The sequence below is a fragment of the Trachemys scripta genome, chromosome 23 (assembly GCF_013100865.1).
Source record: "Trachemys scripta elegans isolate TJP31775 chromosome 23, CAS_Tse_1.0, whole genome shotgun sequence".
NCBI lineage: Eukaryota > Metazoa > Chordata > Testudines > Emydidae > Trachemys > Trachemys scripta.
This window is the reverse complement of record NC_048320.1, coordinates 13,901,142-13,915,008: the sequence shown is the minus strand read 5'-3', so window position 1 is coordinate 13,915,008 and position 13,867 is coordinate 13,901,142. Positions and strand designations below refer to the sequence as shown.

Genomic DNA, 13,867 nt, shown 5'->3' with positions numbered 1-13,867 from the left:
TCTTCTTCTTCTTCCGCATGTCTGGTGTAGAGCAGCAACTATAATTTCACCTGAAGTTCATTGAGCCAAATGGCTATGACAGGAGTAGCAGAATTTATTGCAGTAATGCCTCCTTCATATTTATAAATTGGGCAGTAGGTAGTGATGGCCTGTCATGAGGAACCATGCCAGTGAGTCCCTGATTTTCCATTTGTGCATTAGATGTCCGCATCTACCATGGTTGGTTTGGATTCGGTTCAGAGTTGACCAAGATGACTGTGGAAGGTCAAACCTAGGAACCTTCTGCATGGGATCTGGCACAAGGTGCTTATTTTTTAAGTCTTGTTTAGCCCAATCTGCTTTCCAAGCCTCCTTCTGATCGTAGCCTGATTGCCTGAGGCTAAATGAATGTGCACAGAAAGGCTTGCGGAACTTAAGACATTGCGGTGGGGAGGTGCTGTCAAGGTCTTGGCACATAGGAAGACATCTGTTTTCTTGGATTTGCTTAGCTTCGTGGAATGTCGTAGCAGTTTGGTGTATCGGCGGAGGAGCGATGTTAGACAGAACAGGTATCCATGGTGTTGGAGTCGACTTAAGGGTTCCCATGATGCAACGCATCACTATATTCAGCTGGGTATCCACAAGTTGCATGTGGCTGCATCTGCTCCATACCAGTGCACAGTATTCAGCTACTGAATATACAAGTGCTATTGCAGATATTCACAACACTGATGCACCCCAGGTTGTATCTGCTAGTTTCTGGATTATGTTGGCTCTCGTTTTTATCTTTACAAATAAAAACGTAACATTACGTGCCTGTCATTTGACCTCTTGGCTGCATACATTCTTGATGTAAATTTTAGAGTCCCATTGACCCTTTCAACTAAATCGTTTGTCTCCCCACACGTTTTACGCCACACATCTGCCATAATTCACCACGTAACTGGGACATGAAATGTGACTCACAGTCTGAGCTCTCCTCTGGAAAACCTACTCATCTGAATTCAGTGAACAGAGCCCCCTACCCATGGTTTCAGCCTCTATATTAGAATAAGCCACTGCCTCTGGGTATCTAGTGGCAAAGTACACTACTACCAATATACATCTCTTTCCTATTGGCGTTGGCCAGGTCATTGGCCCAACTACATCAATGAGAGAGCATAAGCATGAGAATGACTCTATAGCCTGGTGATCAGAGTACTCACTCAGGATGTGAGTGACCCACAAGCCAGTCCCCGTGCTTGAATGGCTTTTTAATTATTTATATTATCCACAGTGCCACAGCTTCCATAGGAGAGATTGAAGGATTTCCCACATCGGAATATCCCATGTACCAGTGGTTACAGCATTCTCCTGAGAGATGGCAGATTACTGTCCCTTCTCCCTTCATGTCGAGAGGGGACTTGAACTGGGGGTCACTAACATCCTAGGTGAGTACCTGAATCACTGGGGTAAAAGTTATTAAGAAATGTTTTACTAACACCTTTTTCCAGCAGTAAATGCATACTGCATACACCTCTACCACGATATAACGCGACCCGATATAACACGAATTCGGATATAACGCGGTAAAGCAGTGCTCCAGGGGGGCAGGGCTGCACACTCCGACGGATCAAAGCAAGTTCGATACAACGCGGTTTCACCTATAACGCGGTAAGATTTTTTGGCTCCTGAGGACAGCATTATATCGGGGTAGAGGTGTACTATCTTTCCCACAGAGTACCGGTTTAGTAAGTAAGTACATATTGTCCTCTTGACAAAACAAACACAAAAATCTTCCTCTTGAAAAGTCACCTACCCATTCTATTATGAACTGTATACACACAGCTGTCAAAGAAAATACTTTTTATCTTTCACAACCATGAATCAGACTGATTCTATTCTAAACAAAAAATGCTTTTAATGGAACCTGTCTTTTCCTTTGTTCTCTGGGACCAATACAGCTCATACCAAATTTCTGTCAAATGCATACCCAAACTCCAGGGTGTGGATAAATTAAAAAGTGCTAAACTTGAGATGACATATCTATAACTATATAATTAAGTCATTACAAAGAAAAATTAGTTTTCTTTTTACTGAAATAACTTTAAAAGGAAAGTGTGTTGACGTCAAGTGTTCCCATGTTTAAACCTGGAACAAGAACCTATATATGATCTCTAGATACAAACCAGGAAAAAATATTGTACTATCTATGAGCTTTCAGTTCTAATAACTATTTTTAAAGATTTGCACACATCTACACCCAGGGCCGCCGAGAGCAGGTTCGGGCCCTGGTGAAATTTTTTTTCGGGCCTCCCAGCAAGGGCGGACTGGCTAAACAGGGCCAATGAGGGGGGGGAGCTGGGCCCCAGGCCCCCTTCCAGACCGCCAGGCCCCAGTAAGGTGACGGGGGGGGGAAGCCGGGCCCCGATAATTTGTACCGGCTTTCCCCCTCCCCGCTCGTCGGCCCTGTCTAGACCTAAAAATGAGATTTTATGGCCAAGAAATCTGTTTAAGGATTCTAATTTAATTGTTGGTCCAATAAATATATAATATTGTCTTCCCTCTCCCTTTTCCCTTGACGATTATTACAGAGGCAATCATTTTGTCTGTCCCACCTTGTATGTACCTCCAATGATTCAAATGGGTGTTTGTGTAAAGTATCCTGCTAGTAACATATCACAACACAGTACTGTCGGTGTAGCATAAGGTGTTTCCAGTCTGTGGTTCTGCCCTCCCACATCTACAAAACACACTGACCGGAGGGCACTCGAATCTAGTTCATGTTCCACAGTTTAATAAGGAATAAATAGCATGATGATGAGTGCAATTATGAGAACCTACATAGAACATTGGCATTTTCTGAGTCTCATGAACATTGGTACAATTCATACCAAAGGTGATATAGTTTTGAAAATGGCAGAAAGAGAAGAAATACGTACTGATAGGGGATTGTAAATCATCTTCTAAAATGCTATAGTGCTAGTATTTCTCACAAAGAACTATGCTAAAAGCACATTAGGATTGCATGGTTAAACACCCAGACATCAAAAATTGCCAAAATTAAAAATGCATGTGCAGTCTACCACTTTGTGCATTTACATTAAGATACAATTTTACTTAAGGTTCTCTGTGAACCTTACAAGTTGTGTAGCAGGGAAAGAAGTATTTTTCAGATAACCCACTAGGCTTTGTGATTTCTGCAGACAATCTCACCTGGAACGGGCAGGGCTAAGAAAGAGACAGTGCTACCTAATAACTGCCCCCATGACAAATGGGCCGATGATGTCATTATTAATGAAGTTTGAAAGTCCCCAAGGCCCCCAAACAGCAGTTCCTGGGGTATCCCCTCCCCTTTTAAGTCCACTGTCATAAGTAGAGCTAGGAAAATAATGGATTTTGGTTCAGTGGCAATTAAAATAATATATGTAATAAAATAAATAATAAATACTAATAAATACTTATTATTATTTTTATTATTTTCAGGTCAAACGAAAAAGAACATTTACTGAAATTTTGAGTGAATTGTTTTGATTTTTTGAAATTTTTTAATGGAAACAACTAGGCAAAATTAACATTAATTCACAAAATGTTTTGGTGTCACTGAATCCACATTTTTTGTCAAAAAGTTTCAGTCTAAAATTTTCACCAAGCTCCAGTCATAACAGAAGATGACCATCAGCCACCCAAGAGATTAGTGCCCCGACTCTGGGATATTAACAAATTATATAAAAGAAACAAAGGTGATTTCAGTTTGACAATAGAAACTCTTTGTATATGTCATGTGTATTACCTCTTATTGAACTTTCTGTATGATTTTTTTACTATATCCTTTTTTCCTAATTTTAAATGCTGGTTGGAGAAGGCTGCAATTTTTTAGTCCAGATTTAAAAACATATGCATGACAGAAATTTTCAAGAACTATATTCCTTTTAAAACATAAAATTGATACAGTAATGTATTATATATCCAATTACAGATACAGTCATTCCTCACTTAATGTTGTAATTATGTTCCTGAAAACTGTGACTTTATGCAAAATGATGTTAAGTGAATCCAATTTCCCCATAAGAATTAATGTAAACAGGCGGGGATAGGTTCCAGAGAAATTTTTTTCACTAAACAGAAAACATTATGTACAGTATAAGTTTTAAAGAATTTTAAACAAACAGTTTAATATTGTACACAGCAATGAATGATAGTGAAGCTTGGTTGAGGTAGTGGAGTAAGAGGGTGGAATATTTCCCAGGAAATGCCTTGCTGCTAAATGTTGAACTAGCACTCGGCTGAGCCCTCAAGGGTTAATACGCTGTTGTTAATGTAGCCTCACACTCTACAAGGCTGTATGAACTGAGGCAGGAGGGAGGAAACACAATAGATGCAGGGCAGTGGCTGCAAACACTTCCCTGCAAAAACTGAACATGATGATGAGCCCACACTATCCAGCTGGAGCGCAGCACTCCCTCCTCCTGACAGCACATGCAGGGCTGCAGAGGTGCTGACCTTCCAAAGTGCTGGGGGGTGCATGCATGAGTTGTCACGGAGTGTGGGGGGACGCAAGGCCCTGCACCCCCGGCTTCCTGCGATTCACCATTACTCTCAGCCAGCCAGTAAAGCAGAAGGTTTATTTAGACGACAGGAACACAGTCCAAGACAGGTCTTGCAGGCACAGATAACAGGATCCCCCTCAGTTGGGTCCATCTTAGGATCCCAGGGCACCACAGCCCCCTTGCGAGGGGCTGCCTCCCAGCCAGCTCCTGAAACTCTGCCTTCAGCGACCCCTCCCACCGCCTTTGTTCAGTTTCCCAGGCAAAGGTGTCACCTGGCCTCTAACCCCTTCCTGGGTTCTCATGTTACATGCTCAGGTATTCTCCGTCGGCCAGTCTCCCATCCCCCAATGCAGACTATCCTAGCCACACTCCCCTGTCAGCATTCACAGACCACAGTAAGAACAGTCCCAGTTCGTCACATGAGTGAGACAGCGAGACGTGCATTGCCCCTTTAAGTACGTTGACCCCACTTCAAGTATGCTGCCTTTTTAAGCAGATCCACCAATTCAGACAGGAAGCAACAGCTTCCAGCAAGCTTCCTCTTTTCTGTCCCTGAGCCCTGTCCCCCTCCTCCGCTTTGTGGAGAGGGGATACGGAGTGGGGGGTGGGGGGGACATCCTGAAAGCACCCCTCTCCCCCCCACCCCAACAAGCAGGAAGCTCCCGGGAGCAGCTCCAAGGCAGAGGGCAGAGCAGGAGCAGGACAGCAGTGGGGGAGGGACAGCTGAACTGCTACTGGGCAGCTGCTGAGCCAGATTCTTTACAGAGAATTTAGGGGAGCTAATGGGGGGGGCTGGCCCCTGGCCCCCCCGGTTCTAATCCCCACAAGGAGGGGCTGCTCTTCCAGAGAATCCCGCATGCAGTGGACAAAGCAGGCAGCTGGGATTATAAGGGAGGATTGCGCAACTTTCAATGAGCTTGTTTCCTAACAGATTAGCAAGGTATTAATGTTAACCAGGACAACGTTAACTGAGGAGTTACTGTATATTAAAAAGGCTCGGGTATACCAACTCAACCCCGCTCCCTCCCATCACTACGGAGTTTTACTACATAAGTTGTCTGTTTATTGTGAAGGAAACACGGTTCAAAGAAAAACAAAACAAAAAGGATATTCCAGTCTATTTACGAGTTCTTTAGGAAAGATAGTATTAATGTAGGTGAATAATACAATTAGTGCTCCTAAAAAATTACTCTTGGACCTAGTAAAATATTTCCTTTTTTATTCATAAATACATAACTTTGGGATGGTAGTACAAGGGAGACTCAAATCAAATCCTGTTAGATACCCAAGAAAACAGGTATGCTGTAGACCCCCTTCTCATTGGGATAAAGTACAAACACAGTACAGTCTTGAATCATTTTCAAACAACTTAGAGAAAAGGAAAAACCTTTAGAGTCCAATATAAAATAATGGTATAATATGTCACAAATATTTCTCTGTAAACTCCTCCCCATCCATACTTATTATTGGTGTCTAAGTGCTGGTATTGCTTTCTGCTCAATCTTTAGTGATTTTCTATAGAAAATCATGTTTTTGTTCTTTTCTTTCTCTTTCGTGACAACTGACAGAAAGAGAAATATAATGAGATTAAAGGAATCTTTCTACTGGTTCTCTCAGGTATATTACTGCAAGAACAGCCACAAATAATAAAGGAGATTAATATTAGAATGAGAAAAAAACTATGGATGAGCGATTAAAATGAAAGATACTTTTCTGTGCTCAGTTGCACATGATGAAACATTATAATGAAAGCTTAGCTCTACTCCACCCATATCCCTTATTAGTAGAACAAATATCTGGAGGGTGATATATTTTCACATGAATGGACAATATGGATTTGCACATATCATTTAGTATGGTCAGGAGATGTTAAGCTGGGAAAAAAAGAAAAAGATGAAATGCTTTGCTTGAGGAGGTGTGGACTGTACAACTGAAACACCCATTTCTTTCTGTATATAAAGGCTAAAAGTGCTCTCTGAGCTACCCTGCTCTGTTTCATCTACTTGTTACACTAGATCAGGGCAACTTGAACACAATGGCTCTTTCTGTGCGTACAGGGGGAGGATCTCGGCAATTTTCGTCCCGGAGTGGTCTTAGTGGGGGATCTGTAAGAATATCTAGTTCCAGTGGTGTAGGAGGCTTTGGTGGGGGATCTGGTGGAGGCTTTGGTGTTGCTTCTCTGCTTGGTTCTAGTTCTGGCTTTGGTGGGGGTTTTGGTAGTAGTAGCTTGGGGGGAGGCTTGGGCGGTAGCTTTGGTGGCAGCTCAGTTGGTGGCTTTGGAGGTAGCTTTGGTGGAGGTTTAGGAGGCGGCTTTGGTAGCGGCTCAGGCGCTGGTTTTGGTGGAGGTTTAGGAGGTGGCTTTGGTAGCGGCTCAGGTGCTGGTTTTGGAGGTGGCTTTGGTGCTGGCGGTGGTGGTGATGGTGGCCTTCTCTCTGGCACGGAAAAGGAAACCATGCAGAACCTGAATGACCGTCTGGCTGCCTACTTAAACAAAGTACATTCTCTGGAGGAGGGTAATACTGACCTGGAGCATAAAATCCGTGAGTGGTATGAGAAAAATGGTCCTGGTGCTGGTGGCCCTGGAGCTGGCCATGATTACAGCAAATATTACCCAATAATTGAAGACCTTAGGAATAAGGTAAAAAAAATCACCTGTTTCATCTTTTTACAATCTAAATTCACCTAATGTTGTCCGAGGTGAAAATTACAATAATTCTTTTGAGAAACTAACAGCAAATTTTCTCTATGATACTGTTATTTGTAATGATCATCTATCATATTGTGCTGATACTAAGAACATTTTTGTTGTAGTGCAGATAAAGCAAATGTATTGAAATTGTGTAGCGAAATCCCTTTTAATGACGTTAACTCACCTGACCTCATTTGAATTAAAGAGAAGGTAGAGATAAAATTAACTAATACTAACTCAGATTATTACTTTTCTTCTTGATAGTTAAAAAAAAGTCTGAAAAGCTACTTTAGAGCCCAGGAGCCAGATATTCACTGGCATAAATTGGTTGCTTATTTACATTAGGCGAGAATCTGGTCCTAAATATTTTAGTTATATATTGTACAAGAGTCTAATGAATGTCCCTTGCATTATTATATTACTAAATACATTGAACAGTAAGTCTATCAGGTTATAGAATCACCCTTGGGCATCCTGCTTGTCTTTCCAGATAATTAATGCCACTATTGATAATGCCAGGATCGTTTTGCAGATTGATAATGCCAGACTGGCTGCTGATGACTTCAGACTGAAGTAAGCAGAGAGTACTATTATGAAACCCATTATAAATGTTTTATTTAAAAATTCCAAATCAATTCAGCGATTTTCAGATATTTCTCTTAGAAAACGTAAATGAAACATTCTTGTACAATTTAATAACAATCATAATCATTATGCATTGGTTTTGAAGTGGTAGTAAAAGATGTAACCATCTAGTAAAAAACAGTTATGTTATTTTTATTTGTATGGGTTACACTGATCCCATTTATGGTACAAAAACCTGGTTTATGATTTCTTTTAAGGTATGAGAATGAAGCAGCCCTTCGCCAGAGTGTGGAGGCTGATATCAATGGTCTACGTAGAGTTCTGGATGAGCTGACTTTGACCAGAGCTGATCTAGAGATGCAGATAGAAAGCCTGAATGAGGAGCTGGCTTACCTCAAGAAGAACCATGAGGAGGTAGACAGATTTTTTGCTTCACTATTGCAGTTTTCTCAAAAATTGATTAATAGTAAAACTCAAAATGTACTAGAAAAAAGGAGATGAGATGTGCAATGTCAGTCTTTTCTCTCATTTTTTTTTATCCTGAGAAAGAGCTCTTTTTGTTGTTGGGTTTTTGTTTGTTTGTTTGTCTTCAGTTCAATCAAGGAATTGGGGAAGAGAGACAGACAGAAAGAGACAGACAAAGAGACAAAATGTGAGCATTTAATGGTGCTAGTATTACTGGTTTTCTCAGATTCACCTCCAGTAATATAATAAGCAATTTCCCCAATAATATATGCTTTGTTTAAGGCCTCTCTGTGTAGGGACAACAGATAGCTGTATCTTTGCCACACCCATCTTGGCCTAACTACTTTATTGAAAAAGGATTAAGTAGGCTTGGATCTGCCATGTAAGAATGGAAAAAGCTTACGACTGCATCTTTTGATTACTTTTCTGGGCTTTAAAAAAACATCAGGTGCAAAAGCCCTTTAAAATGCACCAGCATGTTACATTCTGTTTAGTTTTGGTTTTGCAAAGTTCAATTATTTACCTTTTGCCTTTGGGTAGGCAGCAACAGGTTTTCTTTCCAGCTGCTCCTGAGTTTCTGGGTTTATTCTGGAAATGTACAGGACACTGAACTGTCAGCATATTTGCTTCCACTAGTATGCAACACATTTTTAACTCTTGCTATCACTTCATCACAACAGCTCTTCTTAGTTTTTTGTCAGTCTATTCAGTGATGAATGAAATGAAACTGGTTTGCAAGATCTTTTCATATTCTTTTACAAAGTATCATGAAAATCAGCCCGATGTATTATTTTGATACAATGGATGTTTACATGCATTTTCAACAGATGTGGCAAAACTGTATGAAATATAAAATAATGTATGAAAAATATCTTTCCCACCAAGGATAAGTTTTCTCTCAAGTTGAAAGCTAATACCGAAATGAACCAGAGGAACCTGTGAAGTCAATTAAACTAGTACCCTATCTTTTCCTTCAGTGATTTTTTACTAATAGCCTAGGACACTGGGTGGGGAAGAGATGACTTCTCTGTAATTTAGAAATGTCCACAAAAGATGTAAACATTGAAATGGCAAGATTGTAGATATGAATTGCTGAGGTTGCTGTGATACAGTGAAAAGATATTCATATTTAAAACAGGGTAAATTTAACAGTACAGATAGTGGTAGATTAGTTTAGACTAGGAAGGTTTAATATTGAATTAAAGTGATCTTGAATCATACACTTTTCTTTATACATAATTTAGAGCTGATCATTTTGTTCATTATTATACTGAAAACAGTTTTATTTCCTTTTATCCTTCTAGGAACTTCAAGGTTTCCAAGGTAATGCCACTGGCCAAGTCAGTGTTGAAATGGATGCTGCTCCAGGAATTGATCTGACCAAGCTTCTGAATGACATGAGAGGACAGTATGAAGTCATTGCTGAACAGAACCGTAAAGAGGCTGAAGCATGGTTCAATGAAAAAGTAAACATCTTAGAGCTAACAAATTCAGCCAAACCTAGTTAAATATAGGAAAAACATTTGTAGTGGCTGAATTACATTCTATTTTTCCTTGATATTTCAGAGCATGGAACTGAAAAGGGAAATCTCCACCAACACTGAACAGCTTCAATCAGGAAAAAGTGAAATCACAGATCTAAGACGCATTCTTCAGGGCTTGGAAATTGAACTACAGTCTCAGCTTGCCATGGTATGCTCACAGACAGCTGCTACTCGGAGTAGCTTTTCCAATTTCAGATATACTGCTATTTAAGATTAACGTTTAATTATCCCAGGGAACTCTGTGTTCTTTTTAGTCCATAAACTCCAGTAATATCTGGAATACCTGAATTGCAAGTAATGCATTATAAAACAAATAGATTGTTATGACTGGGTACAGCAAAAAACAGGATTACATATTAAATAAGAAGCCAAAGCAGGAATTCTACAAATTAATATTTCATTCTAAGAAGAAAATTTTTAAATATTTCACTATACACCATGAGAAAGAATACCACTTCTCTCCATCATTTTAGCCCACTTTTCTTCCTAATTATTAAATTGTTTTCTTCTCCCCATTCATAGACTACACTTAATCAGTAACATATCTTTTTATGCAGAAAAAATCCCTTGAAGACACATTGGCAGAAACAGAAGCAAGTTACTGTGCTCAACTCTCACAAATACAGCTTCAGATTGGGAATCTGGAGTCCCAGCTTTTCCAGGTCAGGGCTGATATGGAGCGCCAGAATGCAGAGTATCAGCAACTCCTGGACATCAAGACCCGGCTGGAAATGGAGATTGAGACCTACCGTCGCCTGCTAGATGGGGAGTTTGGGTAAGTAAAGAACTGAAATTGAAAACTCCCTTTTTACTCATTCCCATGGTGAATTTCACAAGCTTTCAATGTGAATTCCAAGGAAGTAGGAATGGTGCAGACTGGTGGTCCACAAACCAACAGAAAGTAAGGCCTATGACACACACATATTTTAACAATACATTCATTGGTTGTAAAAGATCCTGTAATTATTAAAGTTATAGCTCTTTTTAAATATAGAAACCACTTAAGGAGAATCAGCAATTCTATCCTATATTTAAGTCACTCCTTGAATGTGACTGGAGTTAGTGTGTGTTAGCCTGAATTAGAGAGACATGGAATTTCAGGGCTTAACTAAGATATGACAGAATTAAACCTGTGTAAAAGTAACAAGACTGTTCACACAAAATTTATTTTGTTTTGGGCCATTTCATGCCAGAAATTTTGTTTTTCATGGAGTTCCTGCAAAATTACCAGACCAATGACTTAAGAAAATGTTGAAGTAGATGTAATCATATATGTTTTTGAAGTTAAATAAATTGTCCTTTTCAGCTAATACGTTTGGTAGCCTGGTAAGAATTGACCTGGCAGTGTTGCAATCGTACTGACTAATCGAAGCAGGATAATATAATGATTTTTTTTAAAGTAAAGTTCTCACCCATGATGCTGATGATTTCAGTATTTTAAAAAAGAAGAAATCAGAGAGAACTTATTCCTGACTCATCCAGGATTTAAAAAAACAAACAAACAAACAAAAAACTTGCTGCTCTATACTCCTGATCCTGACAACTATTGTGTGACGTGTATCTGTGATTTCTTTGCAGAAATGGATTTGCTGGGGGACAAGGAGGTTCATTTGAAAGTTCATCCTTGACAGTTTCCAAATCACAAACACAATCACTGGATTCTTCTAATGGTGAGTTGTCTTTCCTGGGATAACATTTATTTTTGCAAGTGCCCATTGACCCTGAGCATTTAACTTCAACTGATGATTAGATTTGTGTGTATATACTACTAAGTACTGTGAACTGTAGATGTAAAATTGTCGTTAATGTTTGTATGGGGGAGGAAATTCCCAGTTAAAATGATTTTATAAAACAATTGCTGTAACTAAATTAGTAAATGCCATTCTGTTCTACTACACTGTAAAGTTCATCATGACAAGAAACTTTAATCTTTCATTTTAAAAGGATTAAGGACATAACTAGTTATCTGTGTGTATAATTCTGCTTTATAACTTTAATTGATGGAGTCTGATGTCAATGTCAGTGTCAACGTACGAAGATTCAGCAAACACACACATATATGTGAGGTCAGACCCATGTGAGAACCACAAACACAGTTATATGTGAGACAGAAAAGCCTGTTCTTGACTATTGCAAGCTGTTGTATCCTTGCTTTTTTTCATATTTTGCTTTTTATTTTATTTTATCATATTTCATATTATTCACCATGTTTTTCATATAAGCTGTTAATGTGTCTTGCTTCAAAGTGGTGAATGGCGACATGACAAATCTGCCGTCATCTTGCTCTGGCATGGACTGTTGCTTCCTAGTTGCTGGGGTCATCCCAACATGCTTTCAAGTTTGAGTTCAGTATGTCCTTATATTGTTTGTACTGGCCACCATGAGAATGGGTGCCTTGCTTTAGCTGACTATAAAATATGGCATTGGCTTTTCTCGAGTTGGCCGTATGAATGAAATGCCTAGTCCAAAGCAGCTGAACTGAGTGTGCTTTGAATGACGGACATCCAACAATGATTAAGGAATTTGATATTGGGAATCCTGTCATACCATTTGACCCTGCAAACAGACCAAAGACAGAGCATATGTAATTGATCAAGTTTCTTAATGTGTTGACTATATGTTGTCCATGTCTCACAAGCATATGGAAACACTGTAAGCACAGTTGCCCAATAGACATTTAGCTTAGTGCTTATTTTGACATCCCTGTCATTCCTTAGGCAGCACTCCAAATTTCATTCTGCATTTGGAGGGGGTTTTGAATAACATTAATACTTTCATAAACTAACTCTTTTTTATTAATGTTTAGATCCAACCAAAACCAGAAAGATCAAAACAATTGTTGAGGAGGTGGTGGATGGTAAAGTTGTCTCATCCCATGTAAAGGAAGTTGAAGAGAAGATGTAAGCAATAGCATGACACCACAGAGGATCCCGTCATTAGATTGTTTCATTGACAAGCATCCCAATGAAGAGACATCACATTGGATCTCTATTCTTTTGTCTGAAGCGATGAGTACATGTTGCCTTCTTTTTCTTTTGATTTGATGACTAGGATTCTTTTATACAAAACTAAAATAAATTTCTGAATCTTTGAAGTTTGGTAATGCAATAAACATTCTGTTTCAAATTATACTTGTCTTTATTACTTTTATTACTTTCACCATTCAAATCCAGCTATTTTTATGTCATTAGTAAATACCTGAAAAAAACAGATTTCTAGTGTACACGTTAAATTTTCAGTTTATTATTATACAGTAGGCTTTTTATCTGTAATTTTGATAAGTGAATAATAAATATAATTACTCTGCTATTTTAAACCCCATATACAGTTTTTGACCAATAAAAAAAGGAATAAACAAGCTTTTAAAATATGAGTACTCTTTGAGAGATGCTATCATAACTTTAGAACTGTAGTTACTGACCATATACTTTTTTCTGTTCAGTACCTTGCTTTATCATACAATTTGTGTGAGTATGTTTGTAATTTTAATCCTCATTTAAGAAAGAGTGTTTGTACCTGAAACAAGAACATTACATTCAAGCACTGTTCAAGTTTGTGATCAAAGCAGTATTTGATGTTGCACAATTTAAATACCATACTCTGTAACAAACCGGAGTATCAAGATGCATTTATTATGAAATGCAAATACAGTCTCTTGTTGCCTAATTTTTTTCCAATTGGAACCACCCAACACACTCTAGAGCACAAATGTTGTAGATGAGACTTTATTTTAAAACCTTAACCTAAACATAATAAAGGAAGCTTCATATTAGTGATTTTACTACTGGGGCACTAAGAACATTTAGGAAAATAAATTCCATTAATCAGTCACAATTAATTCAACATAATGCTTCCAAATGAAGAACATGTATGACTTAGACTGTAAGTTTGCTGGAGTGGAACTGCTTTATTCTGTATTTTGTAAAGCATCATGAACATGTATTGTGGTGATATAAAATAATTATTATTACTCATAATTATTATTAATATGACTCAGCTGCTCCAATAGCCCAGAATACAGGGCACATTACACTAGGGGACTCCATAACAGCAGTCAGACTTCATGAACAACTGTA

General features: G+C 38.8%; 1 protein-coding gene across 1 annotated transcript; it reads left to right on the top strand.

The window, feature by feature from the left end:
* Positions 1 to 6,382: 6,382 nt before the first annotated feature.
* LOC117869254 (keratin, type I cytoskeletal 12-like) lies at positions 6,383 to 12,825 on the top strand. The gene is made up of 8 exons (XM_034755942.1): positions 6,383 to 7,146; positions 7,688 to 7,770; positions 8,040 to 8,196; positions 9,552 to 9,713; positions 9,814 to 9,939; positions 10,349 to 10,566; positions 11,370 to 11,461; positions 12,598 to 12,825. The coding sequence occupies exons 1-8, from the start codon at positions 6,544 to 6,546 to the stop codon at positions 12,693 to 12,695; spliced, it is 1,539 nt and encodes a 512-aa protein (XP_034611833.1). The 5' UTR covers positions 6,383 to 6,543; the 3' UTR covers positions 12,696 to 12,825.
* Positions 12,826 to 13,867: the final 1,042 nt, after the last annotated feature.